The following is a 27,377-nucleotide window of genomic DNA, read 5'->3' on the forward strand; positions in this document are numbered from 1 at the left end:
GTTGCATACTTCATCTCTCATCCTTGTGTCAGCCCTGCAATGGTATGGCTGGTATGTATAACCACCATTGATAATTTTCTAGTTCCTATTTTTGTCAACTTAGTATTTTATGTTAATGAATTTTGCCTCAGTTATTCTCTTTTCTTTGCTTACAACACAACATACACAAATCCTGATATTTAGGATTTGCAAATTGAAATCATCTACACAGCTTACCATCGATACATTAACATCACTTTACTATTCAAATGACTTCATCATTGTAGCTTTACTATCTTAAGAATCTCTTGCCCAGAAAGATTCATTTGAGAAAGTGTTTATTATTCATTCTGAGAAATGCCTGAAAGACCCATCAACTCCTCAGTATAAAGCATCAAATGAAAGTTCTTACACTCCAAGAGTCTTTGAACCACTGTCCCCAAATCTTCTTTTCTGTGTCCACCTATCCTAAACTATTATATTGTGGTTCTTATTCAATCATAATCAAGTACCTCCATTGAAATACTGGCATCAAACCAGACTTCAAAACATCATAAATATTCCAACTTTGCCCTCCCCTTTCTGAGATGCTCCTTGGACTCCGTGTAGGTACTCTCTTTATAACAGTTGGAAGCTTTTTGTGGGTTGCAGAAAAGATTATGCCCTTAGAGCTAATCCATTCCTGTGCATGTAAACCTACTGTCGGTGGGAAATTTTGATTAAATTACTTCTGGTAAAGGCCTTTGTTTAGATTGCATGATCCAGGGTGGGTCTTAATTCTTTAACTGGAGTCCTTTATAAAGGAGGGATAAATGCAGGAAAAGCTATAGCGACAGAGAAACCTCGAGAGGCTAACAGAGAGAGGTCGTGGAGGCCCCAGGCTGGAAGCATTGGAGCACAGAGGTGTAGAAAGAGGCTGAGAGGCTGAAAGAGACAGGCCCAGAGGAGAGGGGAGAGATGAGCCATATGCCTGGATGCCCACAGCTGGGCCTGGGAAAAGAGTATGTACAGAGGAGAAGGCAAGGACTGGCAGAGCTGCCATTATGCCCTGCCATGTGCCTGACTGCCCACAGCTGCAGTGTGGTGAGATAGCATCACTTGATAATGCCTTGATTTGGACTCTTTCACGACCTTAGAACTGTAAACTTTTAACCTAATAAACCTCTATTGTAAGAGCCAACCCATTTCCAGAAAATTGCATTAGCAAACTAAAACAGTCTTCCTGACCACAGTAGGAATAAATGTAGCTTCATCTTATTAAAGGCTATGCTAGTGATATTTCAGGGCACATTTAACAGACCCTTTTTCTAAGACATACCCCTTTTTACAGTTTTTGGTTCAACTGCAAGACTCAAAACTTCAAAATAAATGATAAGATGTGTCTAAAACTTGGAACTGTTCCCCTGTTCCATGTTTTAATGAATTTCTCCAGTAAATCCTCAATTAAAAGAAAAATTTTTCATGCAGTTTAGGATCTCACAGCTTCATGGAGCAAGAAAGATTCAGGCAGGGTAGCATTCAGAAAGTAGAAGGGAGCTCTGCATAGCTGGTGGAATAGTAGTTTATGTAGGGCTAACAGAAAGCAAGTGAGAAAATGTTTTGATTGGCTGCTGTTACATTTCCATATTATGAAAGAAGGAAGGGGGGGGGGGTCTTACACCAAGTCCCACAATGTACAGATATGCATCGGTTAGTATGGTATGCTTGTCCATTCTGACCAGCTCTCTCTACTGGACCAAAAGTGGTTTATCACCCGTTACTGCTTATCTGCAGTTCTGCCTGTTACATTTTCTTGGAAAGGGGGTCATGCCCGGTAATGCCCAATGCAGGTAGCCATTTTATTTTACTTAACACCTCACAGCAGCTGATGTTGGCTGTTAGCCTGAGTTATGTTAAGCAGGTATACTTGTACTCTGTGTGCATGCACTTGTGTGCACATGCATTTGTGTGTGTGTGTATATATATTTATGCTAAAAAGGAATGGGTGTTAAATTTTATCAAATTAATGTTTGGCACCTATGGAGATGACATATTTTCTTTTGACTTAATTGATACCTTTTACTATTTTACATTACAGAAAAAAGCCTTCCCTATTTTTGGAACATAATGTTGAAATCTAATGTGTTAGTATATTAGGATTTTCATCTCTATTATGAGTTTGAATCATTTTCTTTTTCTCTGTTTTACTTTTCAGATTAGGGAAAAAAGTTATGTTACGTTCATAGCATGAATGAAGTAGCTTCCTAACATTTTCCATTTTTAGAACAGTTTGAATATCATGAGTACTGACTGACTATCACCTTCCTTGGCAGTGTTACCTTCCCAGGCCATTGATGAAGGGTAATGTCAGTATTAAGACACTGCTTTGGTATATTAGAAAAACTTATAGCTCCCTGGTCAAATCCCAATCAATAAGTAACATTCACTGCACATTTGTTGTGGGCCATGGCATTGTATTCTCACAGCAATCTGAGGATAGAGATTATTATACTTACGTAGACTAGATCTAATTATCCCTGGTGTATATATAAGGAAGGCCTTAGAGAGGTTAAGTCACTTTTTCATGACCATACTGAAATTAGGTAATAAATTTGGGATGTGAACTCAGACTTTTGGATGTCACATTCCATATTCTCAACTGCTCATATAGCATAGCTGACTCTGTACTTTCACAGGTGGCCTCTGCTGGCAACTCGGCTCCCTGCTCTCATGCATAAAGTTTTGTAGATTGGCCTTCTTTTATTTTATCTACTGATCTGTCCTTTACCTCCCCTCCCTGCTTTATAGTCCACTCAACCACTCTTGATTCACTAGGAATCTGGAAAAGGCAGAACTCCTTCAATCAGAATGAGTCCCTCATTTGGTGACAGGGGGGAAGTTATGTGTGTGGACCTCAGGTATACGTAGGAAACTCAGGTGTCATTCTTCCTCTCCAATTGGGCTAAGTGTTTGGAATGCCTTGTTTTTAGTTAACCAAGGTCAGATATTAATTCCTTTATTACAGGATTTATAAATTTTGAGTTTTCTAGCAACTTCAATGTCGGACCCCAAGAGCAAATCTTCTCGGACGTTCCCTAGAACCCCACTACTCCCAATTTGCCTGAACCCCACTGTGCTAATCTGCCAAAGCGGTGCCAATGCAAAGTACTAGAAATCTGTTGGCTTTTATAAAGGGTATTTATTCAGGGTAAAAGCTCACAGATACAAGGCCATAAAGAGTCCGACTCAAGGTTGCTTTCTCACCAAGGTCAGTTGCCACGTGTTAAAGCAAGATGGTGGCAGATCTCTGCCTGGTCTCTCTTTCCCCTTCGGGCTTCCAATCCTCTCTTTCCTGGCATAGGGCTCATTTTGTTCTGGGCCTTCTATGTCAGTCTCAGCTGTTCTGTTTGCTTTCCAACATCATTGCAATCCACCAGGTTAATGGCTTTTCTCTTCCTGGGGCCCCAGGATAAAAAATGACAGTGCTCTCTCTCCTCTCATTTGTCTTCTTGAGTGAGTGTCTGTTTATAGCAGACCCAGCAAGGGGGCAGGAAATCAACCTGAGTCATACCCTCTGATGTAGCCTGACCAAAAGCCCTAAATTGATTTTATCAAGTAATCTTAATCAAAGGCCCCTCAAATGAATTTAATACAATCAAAGGGTATCACACCCTTTGCATTTGCAGAGGAATAGTTTACAGACATAATCTTTCTCTTTTGGGATTCATAAATAATTTCAAACTGCCACACCCATCCAGGGCAAAGAGTTTGAATATTGGCTCACAGAGCTGTTGGCAATATCTCCATTGATCCCATTCCCACAAACACAATACTGCCCACTTCTCTACAACAGCCTAAGATGCCTAGACTCCACAGGATGATAGCATTAGAACCAATTACTTACCTTCCCTGTAGATAACATCCTGATGAATCTCATCAAATTTTACTTCCCTCTGTCACCATAAGGACAAAATCCCATTACATCCATCATTGTAGACCCTTACCCCTGTAAGTCTTTGCACATCTACTCTGATTAATTTTCTCAACTCTTTTCAACCCTCTTTCACTTTGTTTTGTGGAACATAAAGTCTGTCATCAGAAAAGTCCTTTGTGTCCTCATCCTCCTTTCATTCTCTTCACCACATTATTCTAACTCGCAATATTAGGCGGATATCTTCTGATTGTATCTATTTTCTCAAGGGAGTAAAATGTGCTGAGAAAACACCTGCCAAGAATGGGAAGAACTGAGGATTTTCTGAGTTTTGAGATGACAGAAAAAAGAGCGAAAAAGTTGTCTCAGGAAGTGGAAATGAACATTTACTTCACCTCTGTACTCTTATCAAAATCAGATTTTCCGAAAGATGGCTAGAGCACCTCTCAAATCAGGGTTGTTGTGTTTTTCTCCCACATCCAATTAACCAGGGGTTCTTAACAAGAGGCCCATGAGCTTGAACTGAAATTCAAAAAAACATTATTCTTGTCTTGTGGGGACATGTTGGTGTAGGTGTGGTATATTTATTAAATAATCTTGGTATAGTGTGGATTTAGTAAAAGGTCAATGGTTTTCACCTGACTAGCAAAGGAGCCATTGAACAAAAAAGGTTAAGAACCCCTGCTCTAAACCAAAGAGCATGGAAGTACACTTGGTGTTCTGACATTTTGCAAACATTTGTCTGTTCTTCCTCTTTAAAAATCTGAGCTCTTTCTTAGTTCACTTCATCAGATTATATTATTTTCTACTGCTCAAAAATACTCAAAAATTCAGTGATTACTAGTGCTATTTCATCATATAACACATTCAAAGGTTTTTCTGCAGCATTAATAGTGTATAATTAATATGACAACTGGGAAGGCTTTTTCATTTCCAGGAAATATAATTTCTCTCATGTTTGAATTCTCTGATTTATACTGAAAAGTACTTCCTTGACCACATTTCTTGCATACATTCTGTTTACCTCATAAGTTGTGTCTATAAAGTGAAGGCATGTTCACAGTCACGGCAGTCACAGAGATTCCCTCCTGTATTAAACAGTCCAACCCAATGCCCTCATCCTACTCCCCCTCACATTCCAGCACTGCCAAGCCCCTCCACATCCCTACACCAACATCACCCCCATCTACTGCCCAACCATCCCCTTCCACCTTATCGTAGGTCTTGACCATATTGAGCATTGACTCACCACACTCTATTCCCTTTCCGTCTCCTGACAACCTATCTTCCAGGCTCTGGATCTGTGAGTTTGTTCAATTTGCTTAAGTCTTATCAGTGAGTTGTGAAATTGAAACTTGTGTTATACATTACCTAAGAGTTACGTCCTGAAAACCTCCTTGCTGCCCCCTAGTCATGAGACATGACTCCCAAAGATGAGCCTCACGGACATGGAGGGATTATTACCAAGGAGCAACTATCAATGCATCTGGAAAAAGACCTTGACCAAAAGGGGGAAATATTAAATACAAATGAGTTTTTATGGCTAAGAGATTTCAAAGTGAGTCGGGAAATCATTCCAGAGGTTATGTTTATGCATGTCTCAGTAGGATCTCATTGACTGCCACAGTAAACAGTACCTCAAGCAGGGTGCTCCTGAGGGTTCTAGAGATGTCTAGACACTATAAGCAGGGCAGACAATCTCAGGAATTTGGTACCCTATCATATTCAGTACAAACATATGGGTTTTTTGTTTTTGTTTTTAAATCTTCTGTTTTGTGTTTGTTCTTTTTATAGGGGTTTTCTTGAGTATGAGTATGAGTTTGGTAGTGTCTACTGAGACTTGATGAATACCGCAAGAATTTCCCACCTTCAGAAAATATGCTATAAAAGTTGCCTTAATTTGTGAATTCATTGATGCAAATGGAATTTTAAGTTACTGAAGTATTTCCCAAAGATTCTGAAGACCAGCTATTGTATAGAACGTTCCTAAATTTGAGCTTATTGTAAATATTTTCTCAGGCTAAGAGTCAGGTTGTGAGCTCTGGCATGAAACAAAGAGCCCTGCCTCATGGAGCTAGTATGATGGACAATAAACATGATGATTAGAATACTACATTCATAAAGTTGTGTATTCAGAGTAACACACATGGGAGAACACAATGTCCATCTCTTCCTCTTGAGATACTAACTTTAATCATCTCACCATGATATTGTCTGATTTCTCCACTGTGTAGTTATTATTTTCCCCTTGAAACTAACAAGAAATCAGTGTAGGGATACTTGAAGACCATGCAAATATCTTGTTTCTCAGCAAACTTCTCCCCCAATAGATTCAGCACCCATTGATGATTCTCATATGAATTTTTTCTTATGATGGCTGCAAAATGATGATTTTTCTAATTCTATAATTCCTTTCTATAATTACTGGTTGGCATTCTTCTGTAAGGAAGATTGCTTCTCCATTGTTTACCTGTCTATCTACCTACCTATTTATTATCAGGGGACTCAATAATGTACTTCAAATCTCATTTTTCTTGATAGCATTGATATCCTTTGTTTTTCTTTTATTGGCATTTGGTTTTTGTATCTTTGACAAGCCTTTTGTTTTTGTCTTTCTGCAATTATTTCAGGTAAAAGCATCATCCAAACCTATATCTTAAAAAGGGTTAACATGATCACTCTTTTGTTTACACTTAAGTTCTGGAAAGTAGTAGAAATGTCCAGTAAGTCTTGACAAATAATTCTTCTCTTCACACTGATGATTTAAAAATAATTTTAATTAAAAAGAACATCTATTCATTTTATATCACATCTAAACTTGGCAGGAATGAAAAATTTTATTTTGGAAACTCAATGTCCAACCAAGTGTCAGGTATGGCAGATGAAATGACATTTTCTTGGAAATCTCCTCTTTAGCACAGAGTAATAATGTTGACTGTAGTGTTTCCCAATGAGCGTTTTTATCAGGGGATAAGATAACTTTGGCTGAATTATTTTCTTCTCATTTGTCTGGTCTCCAGGTTGCAGAACTCTGTAATAAGCTCAGTTATTATCTCAATTATCAGAGGGTTAATTAATTAATGAGGGTAAAAACATTTTGTATTTCCTCAAATGAAAGACTTTGAAAAGCATTCAATACTGTTAGGCATTATTTTCTGATCCTTTAAGTAAAAGCTTAATTAGTGACTTTGAGAAAGAAATGAGAAGTAATCAAGCACATGATGTTTCCAAAGACCTATTCTTTTTGCAATAAAATACTTCCACCATAAGGTTCATTATGTTTCTTGCATTATTCAGTTCCAGAACAAAGCATTTACTGAGAATGCAACATGCCGCTGTTACCCACCGACATAAATGATGTCAATGTAAAGTTTTAAAAACATGCTTCCATGCATGAAACAGAAATCTCAAACCCAAGGAAACACAAAATCTTAGATTAAGATAGTGACATTTTGTATTTTCTATTCTAATTTGATTCAAGGTTTGGATTTACAGAAGAAGGTTGAATTAGATTATAAAATAAAGTATTTTATGAAAAAACCTTTTTAAATGTTTGAAAAATTCATTTTAACTGAACTTTTTTGATAAAGCCCGAGTGTATCTGGAAGGTTAGGTTTCTGCTTTCTCCTCTCTGCCTTTTCCACCATTAATGTCTTTGCTTGACCCTTTTCCCTCATCAGTTCGTCTGCTGACCCAGGGAAAAATGAGAAGTGAAGAATAAAAAATAATTCCAAGTGTTTCTATTTTATACTCTAGCCTCTAGCCTCAACATCTTTATACCAACCCCAACAATATTCTTGGCAATTTGACAAGACTCAAAATTGCAAAATGATGTTGTAGTGGGTACAAGCTACATATTCTGGTGGTGGGGGTGGGGGGGAGGGTTACGAGGTAAATCCCTTAGGCATTGAGATATGGTGAAATCAGTTCTTGTCATAAGTTGTGTTCTTCCATTCAGTCATATGTGCTGGGTGCCTACTATTTGCCAGGTATAGGTCTTATATGCTTGAGAAAGAGTAGTGCAACCAAACAGAAAAAGAGCCCTACCACATGGAGCTGATATTCTGGAAGAGGATGATGGACAATAAATCATAAACTTAACAATTAGCCTAAGTATATGGTATCTCAGAAGCTGAAAAGCACTATGAAAAAAGGAGTAGAGCATGATAATGAGGATTAGGGTGCTGTGGGGAGCGGCACTTGACAATCTTAAATAGGGTGATTATGGCAGGCCTCCTTCAGGAGGCGATATTTGCTCAAAGGCTCGCAATAAGTGAGGAAGTCTGAGTTCCAGGCAAAGTTCTAGGGCAGGAGAGTTCTCTATGTAGCCAGGGAACTGCAAGGGAAAAGCGTGTGACTGGCCAGAGTGAGCAAGGGAGCAAGTACAAGGAAACTGGGTCAGAGAAATAAAAAGAGGGGCCAACCCACACAAGGCTTTGAAGACCCCTCTAACACATTCGCCTTTTGCTTGGGATAAAATGGGGGAGCTACTGGCTTTGACTCTTACTCTGGATGATATGGGGAACCACTGATAGATTTTGAACAGAAGAGATATATGATCTGACATCTACTTTAAAATGCTCACTCTAGCTGCTGTGATGAGAAACAGGCCCTATGGGACCAAGGGTAGATGCTGCGAGGCCAGTTAGGATGGTATCATAGAAATGCAGGTAGCTGATGATAGCTTCCAGCAGGCAAGTGACAGTGGGTATGATAAGAAGTAGTCAGACGCTAGTTTGAAGTTGGAATAGAAAAGTTTTTTTCTGGTAGACTGCATGTGGGTTTGAGAGAAAGAAGGGAGGCAAGGATAACTCCAAGGTCTCTGACCTGAGAAACTAGAATGATTCAGGTGCCAACAGTTGAGATGGGAAAGACTGAGGGTTGAGGAAGATTTTAGGCAGAAGATAAGAAATTCAGCTTTGAACAAGTTACGTTTGGGTTATCTATTAGACTCCAGGTGGAGAGGTCAAAAAGGCAGTGGGGATGTATGAATCTGAAATTTAGGAAAAAGGTTGGGGCTGGAATACGTAACTTTGGGAGGGCATTAATATATAGATAATACTTAATATGCTGAGGCCAGATGAGACAATCAAAGAAGTACAAATATAGTATGGAAGAAGACACAAGACTGAGTCCTGGGGCTCTCCAACATGAAGAGATTAGAGAAGAGGAAGAACCAATAAAAGTGGAACAGGAGAAATTAACATTCCCACCAGCTTCATCTAAATGTGTTCCCTCGAGTTGAAGATGATAGGGAACTAGTTAAGAAAGGAAGGAAGGATTAGAAAATTGCTACACAGGGCAGACTGCATGCAGAAGGTACCCTGTTCCTTTTCTCTAAGAACTAAGAGAGAACACATGAGTATGAATGGCATATTATCTTCTGAAGGGTGTCTTAAGTTTAGAACTTGATCTTGCACATGTCAAGCTGCACATGTACAGGTTGAATTAGAAAGCACTACTGCAATCATCAAATCAAAATTGGATCACTTGCATTTAATATATTAATATGTGGATTTCTAGCAAGTTCTTAACAAATACTTGGCCTGTTATTAACATATTATCTTTGCTCCCTGTCGAGAATTTTAACATTATGCTAAAACTGCTCTCTTATTGGAAAGAGATCACATAAACACTTTCAATACATTTTTCAAGGCATATATATCTATTCAATCAAATGCAATTCAAAAGGCATATAACTTACTTCCTCTATAATTATTTGACAGAATTCACTGGCATGCAGACACTGTGGGCGTGAATTGCCTATTTACCTTAACTCTGGCTGACTGTCAGTTTCAGTACCTGAGACAAACAATGAAAGTCTGAATATCTTTAAATATGAGATGGATTTTCTTATTTGGAGCTAAGTAATCTCTAGTCAAAGTTGGAGGGCCAATCTACAGTGTTTTAGACATGGCCTCTAAACTTGGAGATTCTTTCAGTAAGAGCCTTGCATGTTTGCTCCTTCTTGCGAAGAGCAGAGCAGACCTGAGAAACCAAACTCCTCCTTTGGGAGGAGGAAGTGGGTGCTCACCAGGATAGGAGGCTGCGGCGCTGATGTGGGCCGGTCTGAGGACACCCACGCGGGTCCCGCGGTTGTTCTTCATGCACATGCAAATGCAGATGGCAATCCCGGCAATGACCCCCATGATAAAGACAATCCCAAACACGATGCCTGCGATGGCAGTGCCCCTAGAGGGAAAGAACAAAGGGCACTGGCTGAAAAGAACACTTACTCAAAGACCTTTCCACCTTTCGAATTTAACTCCATGGCCCTGTGGCAAGTGAGTCTTTACAAATGCTCATAAGTATAATGCTTTTTTTTTTAAAAAAAAAGATAATTCCCTGGACAGGTTAGGCAGGTGGGCTTCTGTATTTCAAAGTAGAATACAACTTTATAAACGTTTAGAGAATACAATTCCAGCACAGTGAAACCATCATTCAGATTCTGGTTTTAAAAATTCATGTTATTTATACAGACTACAATTCTCCAGATACACTCATTAAAAAATCATAATAATAAACCAAAGCACTCTGTTGTGTAATGTTATGATGGCTTCCCTCATACTTAAAGGCAAAGAATTTATCTATTGGCCCTAGATTATATGTATTTAATTAAAACATCTTGACAAATGTCAAAATATGTAACAAACTTTAATATTTATTCTCGATTAAAACTCTTTGCAAAGGAGAACTGGAATGTTTTATCCTTAACAAAACAAAGAAAATAAAAGCAAACATAATCTTTACTTATTAAGTAGAGAAGAGTTCTGACAAACAAGTCTTCCCAATGAATTCAGGAACAATGTCAGCAAAATCTCTATTTCTGTTAATGTTAATTTTTCCCCAGTAAGATTTTTTTGGATTATCTCACAAATGTCTTTTTTAAATAAAATTTTATTTAAGTATATCATTCATACAAAAACATACATAAACAGTAAGTATATAGTAAAAGTTGTAAACTTAAAAAACAAACATGCGTGTCATCATAAGAAGCTCCCATACATCACACAACCAACAGTTTGCACTTTTGTGAAATATTGTTACAAACTATGAAAGAGCATAGTCAAAAAATTACTACTATCTACAGCCCATATGTTATATTGAGTGTATTTTTCCCACATCCCACTCAATTAGTAACACCTTGTATTAATATTATGTATTTTCTATAGCTCAGGAGAGAACGTTCTCATACGTGTTCTGTTAGACACAGTCTATCTTCCACTGCTGGATTCCCGATGTTATTCAATCCCAAGCTTTGTACCATCCATTCAAAATGTACACTCAGTTTACCAGGTAGTTTTAACGCATACAACAAAATCATAAAAGGAGATGAAAAATTAAAATGTTGCATAAAAGAGTAAAAGTTATCATTATGTCCATGAGATGGTTTGTAGTTCAAATTTGTCCACCATTTTTTAAAGCAATGAGGAAATTCATTCTTAAAATATAAATCTTGACCAGGAAATATTTCTAGCAATGTTTCCTAAAGAATACAGCATGTGCACCCACAAATAATGTAACAAGGATGTTAATTAGAGTGTAGTTGCTAATTGCAAAATATCAAAAACACCCTAATGTCTATAAAATGGGGTTGATAAAAGAGAGAGAGATGAATCATATACAATAAATAAAAACAGTAAAGAGGTCCATTTTGATTGAGGTGAAATGTTCATGATATATGGTTAATTTAATAATTTAATAATACAACAAATGGAAATGCAAGATGCAAGAATTAACAAGATACTACCTGTACTAATACGAAAATAATACTGGGGCAAAACTGTTTTTTTTTTTTTGAGGTACCAGATGCCAGGGATTGAACCTGGGACTTTCATATGTGGGAAACTGGCACTCAACCACTGAGCCACACCAGCTCCCCTGAGCTGGTGTTTTCATTTGTTTTGCTTGTTGTTTTTTCAGGAGGCACTGGAAACCAAATCTAGGACCTCCCATGTGGGAGGTAGGCGCTCAACCGCTTGAGACACATCGCTCCCCAAAACTGCATTTTTACATATCAAATATTCTGAGAATATACAGAGAGAGGTTATTTTACAGATATGGGTAAAATTTTCACTTGCTTATTTGTGGACTCCCCCGAGGTAACTACTTTGAACTCCTTCAGCTATTTCTTCTGGTACATTCATGCTTGTTTTTCAAAAATATTATGACATTTATTTTTATATTTTTATTTTTGCATATTATCTGTTGGCTTCCTTTTGTAGTTTGGGATTTAGATCTTTTCCTTGGTTAAATCAGTCATCAGTGTTTAGATTACCATGACATTATTCATTGCTGAGCCAAGCCAAGGTATTATCGGTACCTTCCATTTTTCTTACAACTTTTTTTAAAGGAATACATGTATTTTCACGTTTTCATTTTTCCATGTATCTAATGATTTACTGCCCTCCCCGAAAATTCCTAGAAAGCTTTCACATAATTATCAGTTACTTTTCCAAGGACTCAAACACAGTAAAAATTGCTCCATCAGATCTGAATTTTCCCCATGGAGTCTTCCCTTCCATAGCCTGCAAACTCCAGTGGGTCTGGAGGAGTTTGGAATGGTTCCTCTCCAGACCTGCTTTGGGGGTCCTCAACTCCCTAGTTTCTGGACTCCACTCTTGCTCTTTCTTGGTGAGCTACCCAGTTTACCAAAGCGCTAACCCTAATGTCCTCTTAAAGAAGGGCTGAAGGGAGGAAAATTTTTTGAGTGGGTCCCAGTGCAACTGTATAACCTTGGGCAAGTTGCTCAACTTCTCTTTGCCTGAATTTCCTCATCTATAAAATGAAGATCAGGTTGGTGCTTATCTTGTAGGCTTGTTATTACATTTCCAGGTGGTCCCTGTCATCAAATTTCATGTCATAAATATAGGGGCAAAAGAACTTATTTACCAGATAAATATATTCTTATTCTCAGAGCTATCTGTCTTTTCTAATACAGATCCTTAATTGCTCATTCCAATATCTTAGGTCCAAATGTGTCTCATAAATCAGGAACTTTCAGATTTGGTAAGAAATTGAAGACAGACATTGTATATTGTATGACACTGTCCAGAGAAAAAGTAGGAATAATAACACAAAGTGGATTAAACAGAGACTTGAAAAGAGTCCCAGGTTCTTTTAAGTGCAGTCTGCCAATAACTGAGTTATATAAAACCTCTTTTACTTTTCAGAGGTTTTAAAAAAATAATTTTAGAATTGCAGATAAAGGACTGTGAACTTGCATTTGTACTTTTTAAGAGGATAGTTTCTCCCTAGGACTTTTTCCCATCATTAAAAAAATATAATACCATTAAAAATTCCAAAAGATGTCTTTAAAATATTTCTACATGCAATTTCACTTTGTTATTAAAAAATGTAAGAAGACTATGGGACATATTTGGATGTGCTATTATTATATTAGTAATTAAAAACTGGCAGAAGTCAGTAACTTAATAAATAAATCTTTTCAAGAAAAAAGATCTATCAAAGGAAATAATTTGAAATAAGAAAATTAAACATAATTTAAAAAACCTTTTTATAATAATTTTCAGGACTAAATAAGATTAAATTGGAGGTCTTAATTTATGTTCTTTCAGAAATAATCAATGGCCCAATTATTCAAGATAAATTTTTCAAAGTGTGGGTTATAGAAGCTGTTAAGTTATCAAATTGAGGGATATTTATATTCATCAATTCCTCTCTGAAATGGAGGAAAACAGAAATTAAGTCATTTTTTTTTCTTCCTTTTCAACAATTCCAATGAAAGTGTCTGCTCTTGAGGGCAATAATGAGGTTGCAACTATGTGTTAAATGAGGTTTTATTAAAAATTAAATCATGATTTTGGGTCCTTGATCCTTTGATACCCATTAACAACTGCAAATTTTTAATTTAAGAAATGGAAAGTATAACATGTATAGCATAATTTACTCTGTTATTAATGAAAAGAAACAACAAACAAACCTTTCTGCATAGAAGTAATTAGGTTTAGTCAACTGTTGGGTTGAGAGAAGGTAGTAATTTAAGAAATTTGACATCATAAAAACCTTGGAAAACTTTAGAGGATTTATTTTTTGAAAGAATGCTTTATAGGATTTGCATATTTCACTTTTCCTTTTTTTAAACTTTTATTTTTATATAATTATACTTTGACAGGACATTGTAAAAATAGTACAGAGAGGTCCCATGTACCCTTCATCAAGTTTCTTTCAATGGTTACCATCTTAGGTAACTAATATAATATCATGTGGTGTTTTGGAGCTGTATGTACCCCAGAAAAACATGTTCATGTGGGTGTGAAGCCACTGTATATAGTACATTTTGATGAAGTTACTTCAGTCAAGGTGTGGCCCAACTCAGTCAGGATGGGTCTTAATCCTGTTACTGGATTCCTTTAAAAGCAGAATGAATTTTGGCAGGGAGAAAGCCAGAGGGAGCAAGGAGAGGCCACGAGGTGCACTGCTATGCCACAGAGGAACCAAGGAGTATTGCAGCCAGCCCCAGGGCTCCATTCTTCAGGAAGTATCACCTTGCTGATACCTTGATTTGGACTTTATCCTAGCCTCAAAACTGTGAGCTAATACATTTCCATTGTTTAATCCAACCCACTGCAAAGTATTTCCTTGAGCAGCCAAGGAAATTGAAAAATATTAAAACCAGGAAACTGGCATTGGTACGAAGTATGTGTATAGTTCTGTATCATTTTCCCGCATATGTAGATTTTTGTAGCCATAACTGCAAGCAATTTATGAAACCATTCCATCACCAAAAAATATTTCCTTCATGCTATCCTTTTATCATCATCAATCACCAAAAACAAACCTTGGAACCCACTAATCTATTCTCCATTTCTATAATTTTGTCATTTCAAGAATGTTATACAAATGTGGTTTTTTGCACCTTTGTCAAAAACCAATTGACCATGCTTTTGTGGGACTATTTCTGGATTTTGTGTATTTTCCTGCTGCTGAATGGAGTGTTTTATAAGTCTTGATTATATTCTGTTGGCTGATGATGCTGTTCAGTTCCTCAATATGCTTACTGATTTTCTGTCTTGTCCGTCAATCAATTGTTAAGAGAGGGGTGTGAAGACTTCAACTATAATCATAGATTTGTCTATTTCAATTCTGGTAGTAAACAAAAACATTCAGACAGCTTTCTGAATCCATTTCCAAACCTTTACAACCAACCTAAATAGAAATTCTGTGCAAATTAAGCATTACCTTCCCATTTTCTAACCTCCATCTATCCCTGGCAACCTATATTCTAGATTCTAACTCTATGAGTTTGCTTATTATGATTAATTCATTTCGGTGAGATCATACAATGCTTGTCCTTATGTGTCTGGCTTATTTCACTCAGCGTAATGTCCTCTAGGTTTATCCATGTTGTTACATGTATCAGGACTTCATTCCTTTTTACAGCTGAATAATATTCCATTGTATGTATATGCCACATTTTATTCATCCATTCATCTGTTGATGGACATTTGGTTTGCTTCCATCCTTTGGCAATTGTGAATAATGCCACTATGAACATTGTGTGCAAATGTATGTTCAAGTCCCTGCTTTCAATTTTTCTGCATACATACCTAGCAGAGATTGCCAGGTCATATGGCAATCCTATATTTAGCTTCCTGAGGAACTGTCAAACTGTCTTCCACAAAGGTTGCACCATTTTACATTCCCACCAGCAATGAATGAGCTATTTCCTCCACATCCTTTCCAGCACTTGTAGTTTTCTATTATTTTTTAATAGCAGCCATTTTAGTGGTGTGAAATGGTATCTCATTGTGGTTTTGATTTGCATTTCACGAAGAGCTAATGATATTGAGCATATTTTCAAGTACTCTTTTCCTCTTTGAAGAAATCTCCATTGAAGACTTTTGCCCATTTTTAAATTAGGTTATTTGTCATTTTATTGTTGAGTTGTAGAATTTCTTTACATATTCTGGATATTAAACCCTTATCACATATGTGGTTTCCAAATATTTCCTCCCATTGAATAGGTTTGCTTTTCGCTTTGATGACAAAGTCTTTTTTAAAATTACCTTTTAATGATTAATGTTAAGACACTATATAACTATGCGGGTGTATCCAGATAAGGTGAGAACACTCAGCACACTCCTATAGTTTCTGTAATGAAATACTTGACATCTGCAAACTAGCACCTAGGTATGAAGACATACATTTACAAATATGCACATTCTAGAGTTGAAAAATTAAATGTAAACAGATGCTGTGACTCCCTCCAAACAGAAAATCCACAAGACTAAAAAGGGAACCAACAGATCCCCTATAATATGAATGTGCAAAATTAAAGCATGGTAAAGTGGTATTTACAAAAAAGCCAAACCAACAATTAGTTTATACACTGTCAGTTACCTTCTGAGATGTGTAATGAGTGATGATATTGTTCAGTTCCTCTGAAAAAAAAGTATGTTTTTTTTTCAATAGAGAAGGTATTCAGAGGCTAAATTTCCACACTTTAAAATGATACAAGAATTATCTGTTTGAAACCACTTCCTCAAATGTATAAGATATGATTTTAAAGTAAGAAGTTCTGAATAAAAAATCTTTCAATTTTAAGCAGAAAAGAAAATTATAGGTACAATTAGATTTACATTAAGCAAAATATCTTCCTCCATTTTTTTAGTTCTCTGATACTGCAGCTATCTATTTAATTTTACCTTACAAAATTTTATGGTCCTTTTTTCCCCTTTCTTCATTTTGGTAACCTAGGCACACTTGAAAAGGAAATTTGTGTCAAAACATATAGCAGTACAGAAATCAATCCAAATTTGGACGCTGGCAACTAGCTCTTCATTGTTCATCTACAGGACTTTGTCAAATGGTAAGTATTCAAGTAGGCATCCCTTTTGAATAGCATACATCCTCTCACACATTGATGGAACAGAAAATGGGCTTAGTTTCCTGCATAAAAACTCTTGGCACTTCAGAAATGAAAAATGGCTTATACATGCTATACACTTCTTATAATCCTGAAGACAAAGAATATATATTCAAGTTTCATCAAACTTGCTTTAGAGTCCCATGTCCCCCACCCTGTACCTTTCTTTACCTTTTTAACAGTGTGTATATATATATATATATAAGATGTTACAAAGTTAAAACTGACTGTTCCAATAGATTTGAGTGTGGTTGATGTAAAGCCAATATTACATATCTGAAGGTGCCTTTTCTCATTTCACATGTACAAGTCACTTAAAATTATGCATCACATGCTAGCTGTTTCATAAATCAGTCATTGATTTATCTAAACTAGGCATTCTTAATGTTTTTGTTCCACTGACCCTTTTTCCAGTCAGGTGAAAACCATAGACCCCTTACTAAGTCCATATTATACTGTTTATTATTTAATAAATATATCATACCTATACCAACATGTCCCCACAAGAATATTTTTTGAATTTCAATTCAAACTAATGGACGCCTTGTTAAGAACCCCTGTTCGAAACAAAGTTATCAAAATGAATAAAAACTTGAAACATACCCTAATTTAAACCAATAAGTTTTGAGCCCTGGTTTTTCAATTTTAAGGCATGTTTGTTTCCTTATAATAACTTTGTACAAATTTGCAATCACATGCGTGATCGACAGTACAAAAAAAGGTTTAAATTGTGAATCACAATTCAGCATCTATCATGTTATAACTAATAAGGCAACCATAAGGCTGTACACTACAATTAAATACTCCCTTTCCACAGTAATCAGTTAGAGCACAGAAATGTTAAACATCTTACGCCTACTTGTATAATCTGTATACATTTTCTGGAGACTCTGAACTGCTGAAAGAGCTCCTACATGAATCATGCTATTGTAGACTGGACTGGTGATAGCAGCAGCTGTTAACGAGCACTGCGGCACAACCCATACTGTGTTTACCATGAGCCAACATGGTTTGGAGGTTCTCAGCTCTTTGTCTTCAAGCCTTTGTTTCCTTGGCTTCACCTTGTTTTCCAGGGAAGAAAAGCCATTGGTGTGTCCATTCTGATGGTCCTTCAGCTGGCCTTCTGTCTGGGAGGCCCCCTTCACACTGTAAGTCTGAATGTAGATGCTTGTGAAGAGAGCAGTCAGAGAAATCATGAATCCAATCTGGAAAAACAGCCATCCAAGAGGGAATGCACAAGGCCAGATGACACTGCAGGTGGTCTGGATAACTGCCAGCACAAATGGAGGCAGCTGCCCCTTAGTGGTGCATTTCTTCCACCAAAGATAAGGATGCATGGAAGGGACAGACGCCAGACCACAGACAAGTATGTGAGGACATGGATGAAGCTGTTTAAGTGTGGCACCAAAATAAAAGTGGCCACAGGACGCCCAGTTCATCCCAAGCCACCAGATGTTCGGTATGGAGGAGTGGTAGTACACGGGCAGAACTGGGATCTGGTGGTTGTTCTTGCAAAGGATGAAAATTGCTTATTGATTTCTGTTATTGATTTCTAGCTTCATTCTGTTATTGATTTCTAGCTTCATTCTGTTATGGTCAGAGAAGATGCTTTGCATAATTTCAGTCTTTTAAAATTTATTGAGACCTGTTTTGTGACGCAACATGTGGTCTATTCCGGAGAATGATCTATGTGCACCTGAGCACCTGAGAAGAATATGTATCTTGTGCTTCTGGAGTACAATATTCTGTATTGGTCTGGTTCATGTGTCATATTATTCAAGTTCTCTATTTCCTTATTCATCTTCTGCCTGGATGTTCTATCTATTGATGAGAGTGGTGTACTGAAGTTTCCAACTATTATTATAGTGCCTATTTTTCCCTTCAGTTTTGGAAATGTTTGCCTCATGCGTTTTGTGACACCGTGGTTAAGTATATAAATATTTATGACTGTTATTTTTTTCTTGGTGGATTGCCCCTTTTATTAATATTAGTGTCCTTCTTTGTCTCTTGTAACAGTTTTTGACTAAAAGCCTATTTTGTCTGATGTCAGTATAGCTTTTCCAGCTCTTTTTTGGTTACTGCGTACATGGAATATCTTTTTCCAACCTTTCACTTTAACCCACTGGTGTCTTTGAGTCCAAGGTGAGTCTCTTGCTCACAACATATAGTTGAGGCATGCTTTTTTTCCCCATTGTGACAACCTGTGTCTTTTGCTTAAAAAGTTATTTCATCAACATTCGGTGCTATAACTGTAAAAACAGTACTTACTTCAGCCATTTTGTCCTTTGTTTTCTTATATGCTATGTCTTCGCCTTTAGAGGAAAGGCCTGTCTTTTCCTTTATTGCAATCTCCTTTTCTGTATAGTTGGACTTTTGCGATGTATCTGAATAATCCCTTCCTTATTTCTGTTTTAGCATATTTTAAAAATACTGTTTTTGTGGTTACCCTGGGGATTATATCGCAAAATACACATCTAAAACCTACAAATTTGAAAAGACACCAACTTAGTTTCAATAGCATACACATTCTCTGCTCCTATATCCTTGTTTCCCCTTTTTTTAATTAAAATTTTTTAAATTATCTTTTTTAAAGTTAATGAGCACACAAAACATTACATTTAAAAAATTACATTAAAAAACATAAGAGGTTCCCATATACTCCACTCCCACACCCTACCCCCATAATTTTTAAGTGTATTTTTTAAAGATACATAGATGACAAAAAATGTTACATTAAAAAATATAAGAGGATACCATATACCCCACACCCTTCCACTCCATTCCTCCCACATCAACAACCTCTTTCATCATTGTGGCACATTCATTGCATTTGGTGAATACATTTTGGAGCACTGCTGCACCACATGGATAATAGTTTACATTGTAGTTTACACTCTCCCCCAGTACATTGAGTGGGTTATGGCAGAATATATAATGTCCATCATCTGTACCTGCAATATCATTTAGGACAACTACAAGTCCCTAAAATGCCACACATCACATTTCTTCTTCCCTTTCCCTGCCTTCAGCAACTACTGTGGCTACTTTCTCCACATCAATGTTACAATTTCTTCCATTACTAGTCACAATAGTTCTATAGTAGAATAGCAGTAAGTCCACTCTAACTCATATTTTATTCCTCCCTCCTGTGGACCCTGGGATGGTGATGTCCACTCCACCTCTGTATCGAGAGGGGGCTTAGATCCCACATGGATGATGGATGCAATTCTCCTGCTTGCAGTTATAGGCACCCTCGGTTCCCTGATGTGGTGGTTGACCATCTTCACCTCCCTGTTAGCTGACCTGGGTAAGTTCAACAAACTGGGTAAGTTGGAGTTGCAACTCTGCTGAGGCTCAGCGCCCAGCTGGCATATGAACGGTGCAGAGATTCAAGTCCCCTGAGTATATACCAACCCTAGCGCCAACCACATCTTGTTTGTGTCCCACTTTCCATTTTGCATGGCCACTGTCAGGAACTACGTCTTTTTCTTGTTCAATCATATTCTGACTCTAATAGCAATTAAAGAGTAGAGTTGTATATTGAGGATACAGTACTATTGGGTTTTGAATTTACCCTTTTAATTACCTTTATTGATAATCTTCATTTCTTCATACTACTCCAAGCCACTCTGTCTTTTCCTGTCCACCTGCAGAACTCACTTTAGTAATTCTTGTAGGAATGGACTCTTTGCCCCTTCTTTTTCATCTTACTCTCCATTTTGCTTTCTAGAATATGGGATGTAATGTGTGAGCTCTAGTGTCTATGTTGGACCATAATGAAAAAAAAAAGAACACATTCTAGAGATGGAGAAGGTATAAGTTTGATGTGTGTGTACGCCAAATAGCAACGTGGAGATGCTACATCAACCTGAGCTGCATATTGCTTCACTTCCTTTATGTAAGAGAGAAATTAGCTTAGTTATCTTTTCATTTAAGTCTGTTATTCTAATGTGTGTGTGTTTCATAAACTGTCTGACCTAATCTTAACTGATAGAACTCCTTTGCCAAGAGATTATCCACAGTGTAAAAAAATAAGTCTTTAATGTGGAAAGAACAGTTTTAAAGAACATACAGGTACCTTGAGATTCCTGTAGAAAAGCTTTAAAACAGTAGCCAGAACCAGGAAAGCACAATACTGTGTCCAACTTTTATGAAAGTGGTATTATTCCTCTTACGTACTATGTAGAACTAAATTTTCATGACTCAGTAAGAAACCTTCAAAAATTTCTACACTGTCCAGACTTTGAAAAGGTATATAAAATGAAAATTTTAAAAAATGGCTTGAACGTGTTGTGAATCACAGACTGACCTACCCAAAAACATTTTATTACTATAATTCAGGAGTTCTTAACCAGGGGTCTGTGACCTTGAATTGAAATTAAAAAAAAAAACAAAACACATTATTCTTGTGGGGACGTGTTTGTGTGGGTGTGATATATTAAATAATACACAGTATAGTGTGGACTTAAAAGGGGGTCTGTGTTTTTCACTTGGCCGGAAAAGGAGTCCGTGGAATAAAACAGGTTAATAACCCCTGCTATGGTTCAATGATAAACGACTTGATTGATGAATAAAACAAGAATAATTCAAGCCAAAAAATAACCTTACCTGATTTTGTGCCCACACAGACTCATAAACTAAGTTCAATGAAGATCAAGTGCACATTATTGGCTAAAAGTAATATTAATAATAGGAATCGAATGCTGTTTTCCAGTTGGCTATATGGTTTCATATCTATTATAAAGAAATATATTTGAGGGAAACGGACTTTGGCCCAGTGGTGAGGGCGTCCGTCTACCACATGGGAGGCCCGCGGTTCAAGCCCCGGGCCTCCTTGACCCGTGTGGAGCTGGCCCATGCGCAGTGCTGATGCGCGCAAGGAGTGCCGCGCCACGCAGGGTGTCCCCCGCGTAGGGGAGCCCCACGCGCAAGGAGTGCGCCCATAAGGAGAGCCGCCCAGCGCGAAGGAGGGAGCAGCCTGCCCAGGAATGGCGCCGCCCACGCTTCCCGTGCCGCTGACGACAACAGAAGCGGACAAAGAAACAAGAAACAAGACGCAGCAAAAAGACACAGAAAACAGACAACCGGGGGAGGGGAGGGGAATTAAATAAATCTTAAAAAAAAAAAAAAAAAAAAAAAAAGAAATATATTTGATCTTTATTTAGGAAAACATGAATCTGAGTGAAAATTCTCAGAACTATTATTATTTGATATATTCTGTATTCCTGTGTATTCCAAATGCCATTATATAGCTAGCAGTTAGAATAGCTTTCAGATAGCACAACTACTGGGGATTGAATCCTGTCCCCCAAGAAAGGCATGTTTGGGTCCCAATTCCTGGTCCTTTGGATGTGCACCCACTGTAAATAAGATCTCGTCGAGATGTTACTTCAGTTAAGGTATGACCCAATTGAATCAGATTTAACCAGACTCTGCAGTTCTTTATAAATGGAGTGAAGTCAGATGAAGAGAGAAGCCATGGGCAGCTGCCAGAACCTGGAAGTCAGTGGCACCCAGAAGAGAAAGGAGAAGACACAGCTATGTGCACTGCCACATGACAGAAAAGTCAATGAACCCCAAAGATTGCTGGGCAGGCCAGAAGATACCAAACCTGGGAGGAAGCATGATTTCTAAGCCTCTGGAACCAAGAGCCAATAAATTTTTGTTGTTAAGTCAACCCATTGTATGGTATTTGTTTTAGTAGCTAGGAAACTAAAATCAACAGCAAAACATATTGAAATAAAAATCTAAAAGCAGTCATTCATAGTTAAAGAATTTTCTAGAGCCTTTGTTCCATATACATGAAAGTAATTCACTTTATTATTTCTTTAACAGCTATATTTGGAAAAGTAGTATTGACTCACACAAATAGATTTAATTTTCAAGTCATGTCCTTAAGGTATTTCATTTATTCCTCAGTCATTATGCCTACAATTCTAAACAGATGCCAACAGACAGCAGCATTCACTAATTTATTCATTCAATATATATTGAACATATATTGTGCTAGACACTATACTGGTAATTAGGATATAGAGTTGAATGATGCACAATCCCTGCCTTGAAAGATTTTAGAGATGTGTGAAGGTTAGTAAACAGAGATAAAGGACTAAGACAAGAAAACAATTAAAAAATTTGATCACATCTAACAAAAGTATAACAAACTAAAGGCAGTAATGAACCCTTTCTTAATACTCCTTTGTAGAGGCACATAAACAGTTTTTGACGGATGCTTTTGTGAAATCAAATGCAACCCATTGGTTTGCAGGTGAAAGATATCAAGTCTGTGAGAAGCTAAAATAGAATAGTTGCCCTAGCTAGATCCTCTAGCTAATTTCATGGTAGAATTAAGAATAGCGTCTAGCTGTCCTAATTTACATTACAGACCTGTCGATATTACAATAGACTGCCTTGCTTTCATCTTCTCATCCATTCAACAAATGCATATGGAGCCTCTTCACTATGCAAGATGCTCCACTAAGCACTAAGACATAGTGATTTTTAAAAAGCCTATTTGGGAAGTTGAGAAGGAGAGGAGAGAAAGGATTCCTGAAATGTTTGGGAATTTGAAACTCTGAGACCTGATGACTGATTGGACTGGGGAGTGAGAGGCACAAAAGACAGATCATAAAAATGCCCTGAAATGAAAAATATGTAAGACATGCAATCAAATCTAGATTTAAATACATAAGCCACTGCACACAGGTTCCCCTGCCTTTTGCCTTCCAAAACTAAAAAAAAAAACTCCACTACTTCTAGATATAATACTTTCATTAATAATGTTTTGGCACAGTTCACTCATTTGAAGTAACCATTGCTGAAAATTCCCACTGAGCTAATCATTGCAAATTGTTCAGGATGATTACTTTAGATAGAATTTTTTTTTTTCTTTATTTTTAACATGTTTTCAATGGGGGGAAAACCACAAACCAGTTTCTTCACACTGACTGTAAGAATTTCTATGGAAAGCTCTTTTGTTATGATTTAGGCTCTAAGAGCATATAAGACTTAAGAGATTGAATGTGATTATGAAAATTCAGAGCCCTTGGAATAATCTGTTTTCCTTTCCATCAGCTTTAGGATGGAGAGTTTCAAAAAAATAAGAAGGCACATCCAGTTACAGACCTGGCACAACAGCAGCTGCCTTTCAGGCCTAGGCATTTAAAGATTTTTAAAAGGGTCCCTCAAGACTTAATGTTGGGAGGTTGTAAACCTTTTTTAAATGAACTGCTGCAGCAGGTAACAGACCTTGATGGTGTAACAGACCCCTGGCAGCGAGCCCACATGCTGCCTAATGCTGTGTTTTCTCAAGGGGCCCTGCTGACTACTTGATTATACATTACAAGCTGGCCTGCTCAGCCCAAAACCACAATTCTCCTCCTGGATTCTAGCTCTGGCTGAGACAGGCCTGCCATTGCTCCAGATGTGCTGGGGAGGTGGTACTGTGTTGCAGCATGCCGACGATTGCTGGGATTCTGACGTTTATTATCTGTACACAGCTCACACCAGCCTGGGGCTGCCCAAATCCAACAGCTGCTGCCTGACCACACCTTTCTGAAGGTCTTGCTCATAACCTTACCTGTGCCAACCTGACGTGGATCAAAGCTCTTGTATTTTGGCTTCCTCTGAGGATCTAGCTTCATGCTCATCGGAATGATGCTCAAAGTCACTGACAAGCATTACATTCTTATTTTAGCTTCAGTGTTATTCTTAGTCACTGTAGATGGCTGTCTTTACACAACTACAAATAGCTTCTGAGTGTTACGTCCCACAATGATTGAATTCAATCTTTCCTCATTCTAGTAGATACAATCCCTGAGAAGAAAGGTGATTGGCTGACCTATGGTTGTGTAACCACATCTAGATCAATCCACATGGTCAAGATCCAGGACTGGTCTAGTTTGGGTCAGATGCCTGTCCCCAGACCTGTCATTTATAACAAATGTGGAAAGAGATGGGGGAAATAGAGGGATTAGAATTCAGCAGGACAGATAGGGGGTTTGGCAGATAATGACAGAGACATTCACAAAACACTGTAACTTTGCAGAGTTGGAATTATTAGGATTCTAGGTCTGAAACTGTATCTATGGATATAAGCCAGAATTATAACGACTAAGGGAAGGTAGAGAAAAATGACCTGAAATCTCATGTCTGCTCATCCTTCACCTAACTATATAAATAATACCATAAAGTCAGAAAGGTAACTACTTCAGGCAAGTCTGCAGGTGTGAGACCATGAAGATTTCTAGAAGACTTAATTTTTTAAAAAAATTAATTTCAAAGTCTGAAAGAATCATACCATATGCAATATCAAACATTTTTGGCTGTCTACTCTGGTCTAGATACGACAGAGGAGATTCAAGAAAGTAAGAAATATGGCAGAGACACACATATACAGGTAACAGTAGTGCACAGCACTAATGCAAATTAGGATTAAACGATAGCATCTAATTCAAATGTTTACTGTGAGCATGTGTACGTGTGTGACTAGGGAGAGGGTGTATAAGAGTGTGTGCAAGCGAAAGAGAGAGAAAGGTATGCATTTGTGTGTGTGAGGGAGAGTGTGCGTGTGCATATGTGTGCATGTGTTTGGAGGGTACTTGAAGATCAATTCCTAAAAGAGATAACCCTTTCTGAATCTTAAAAGAAGATTCGGAGTTAATCAAAGGAAATTGAGGCGATCAGAGCAGAAGCACACTTCAGATCAAAAGGACAACAAAGAAATGCCATAGAAATATAATATATCACAGTGAGTTTAAAGGACCATGAAAAGCCAAGAATTGTTGGAGTAGAGAGGGGGAGGTGAGGCTGGGGAATAGATGGGGCAGGTGAGGAGGCTCTTCAGTGACAGTGTCAGGAACTTGACCTTTTATTTTTGGAGCTCATTAGCAACAAATGAAATGTCATCAGCACAGATCAGTCTAAGAGTAATGTGGAGAGGGGAATTGGGTACTGGACTAGACCCATGCAGTCCTAGTAAAGAACCACTGTTATCATCTGGGCAAAAGATAACGAAGGACTGAATTAACAATGGCCGTGGGGCAGGGAAGATGACAGCAAGGAGGGTGTTCAGCAACAACAGAGAAGAGAAAGTTCCCAGTGCCTTAAAGTCATCAAGTTCAACTCCTAATGGATTATTACAGTTCCATGCTATCCCCAGTAGCCCAAAGCTTTTAGACATTACCAGTATTTAAGTCACTAGGTCTGGAGGCATAATATTCCACTGTGGAAGAGAAACCCTATATGAGTCTGACATCTTAGTATGATTTAGTTCATTAGATCTCTTTGACTCCCAGAGAAGGAATTTCTGCAGAAGAGCTCTGCCTTTTTACAGGAAAGCGTCAGGCCCAGGAATGCACCATCAAAGGACAGGAGATCAGCTTTGCTTATTCTTGTTGCCTACTGGTCTGACTTTAGCCTACTGTGTTTCCCAAAGATGAGCACATTTACAAAGGGCATGTCTAATCTTTAATCCTGTATTATATAAACTTTTAGCATAATGAGAATGCATACATAGGAGGTTTACTTTATTTGTATAATCAATGAATTCTTAATTATCCTTCTTTTGAAAATATTGCCCTTAAACCTCTGTAAAACATAAAATTAAAAATAATAGTCTTTGAGTTATACTTAGATTGCTTTGGGCAGTCTGATCTTCCAATCCAGGTCTTAGTATAGTTAGAATCTAATTGGATCAGATGATGCCCAAGGTCTCCTCCAGCTGTTTAGTACCACGACTAATTAGCAAGAATTCCATTTTAATAGCACGGCTGCTGCAGGTCAGAAAAGGAAAGCAAAGCAGAGGTGGAAATCAGGTTAATGAACATTGAAAAAAGATTAGAAGTGAGTTAAATTTCAGTGTGTTAGTTAATTACAGACCAACAGGAAAAAAAATTCTGTGAACATGGCTGACTGTAATCTAAATTATATTTATTCAAACAACCCTTTCCCCCAACACCACCCCCAATTCTGAAGGGGAAAGAGAATACCTCTTTTCCATAATTTTTAACTTATTTATTGTCAATATAAGCAGCAATTTCAAGTCCTTGGAGATATAACTGTCAAGGTAGCATTTAATATTTTCTAGAAGAAATTATAACCCATTCATATTATCTAGTTAGTTCTCTTTTTTTTTTTAAAGATTTATTTCACTCACTTTATTTTTCTTTTTATTTATCCCCCTTTTCTCCAGATGGTTCTCTTGTCTGTCTGTTCATTGTTTGCTCACCTTCTCCAGGAGGCACTGGGAACTGAACCCCCGACCTCCTACATGAGAGGGGATTACCCAACATAGTGAGCCACATGTACTTCCTGTAGGATGCTTCATCAGCTGGCTTGTGACCTCTGCTTGCTGCTGCGGGAATGGCTTTTTAGGTCATTGCTGTGGGAGGTGGCATCTGTTCATCTTCTTTAGGAGGCACTGGGACCCAAGCCTGGGACCTCCCATGTGGTAGGTGGGTGCTCAAGTGGTTGAGCCACATCCATTCCCTCTAGTTAGCTCTTAATTACTTATTTCTGCTTTGGGCAGGTATGGTTTTTTTTTTTTTAAAGATTTATTTTCTTCATTTCTCTCTCCTTCCTCCCCATTGTCTGCTCTCT

General features: G+C 37.6%; 1 protein-coding gene and 1 pseudogene across 1 annotated transcript in view; both read right to left on the bottom strand.

Annotated features, from left to right (window-relative positions):
• Window positions 1-27,377, bottom strand: part of CYYR1 (cysteine and tyrosine rich 1) — a 100,976-nt gene that overhangs the window by 11,154 nt on the left and 62,445 nt on the right. Inside the window, exon 3 of the mRNA XM_004468685.5 lies at window positions 9,924-10,081. Coding sequence (XP_004468742.2) covers window positions 9,924-10,081 — 158 coding nt within the window. The remainder of the gene's footprint in view (window positions 1-9,923; window positions 10,082-27,377) is intronic.
• On the bottom strand, window positions 17,603-24,421 carry LOC139438802 (very long chain fatty acid elongase 5 pseudogene; annotated as a pseudogene).

Source organism: Dasypus novemcinctus, chromosome 4 (assembly GCF_030445035.2).
Source record: "Dasypus novemcinctus isolate mDasNov1 chromosome 4, mDasNov1.1.hap2, whole genome shotgun sequence".
Taxonomy (NCBI): Eukaryota; Metazoa; Chordata; class Mammalia; order Cingulata; family Dasypodidae; genus Dasypus; species Dasypus novemcinctus.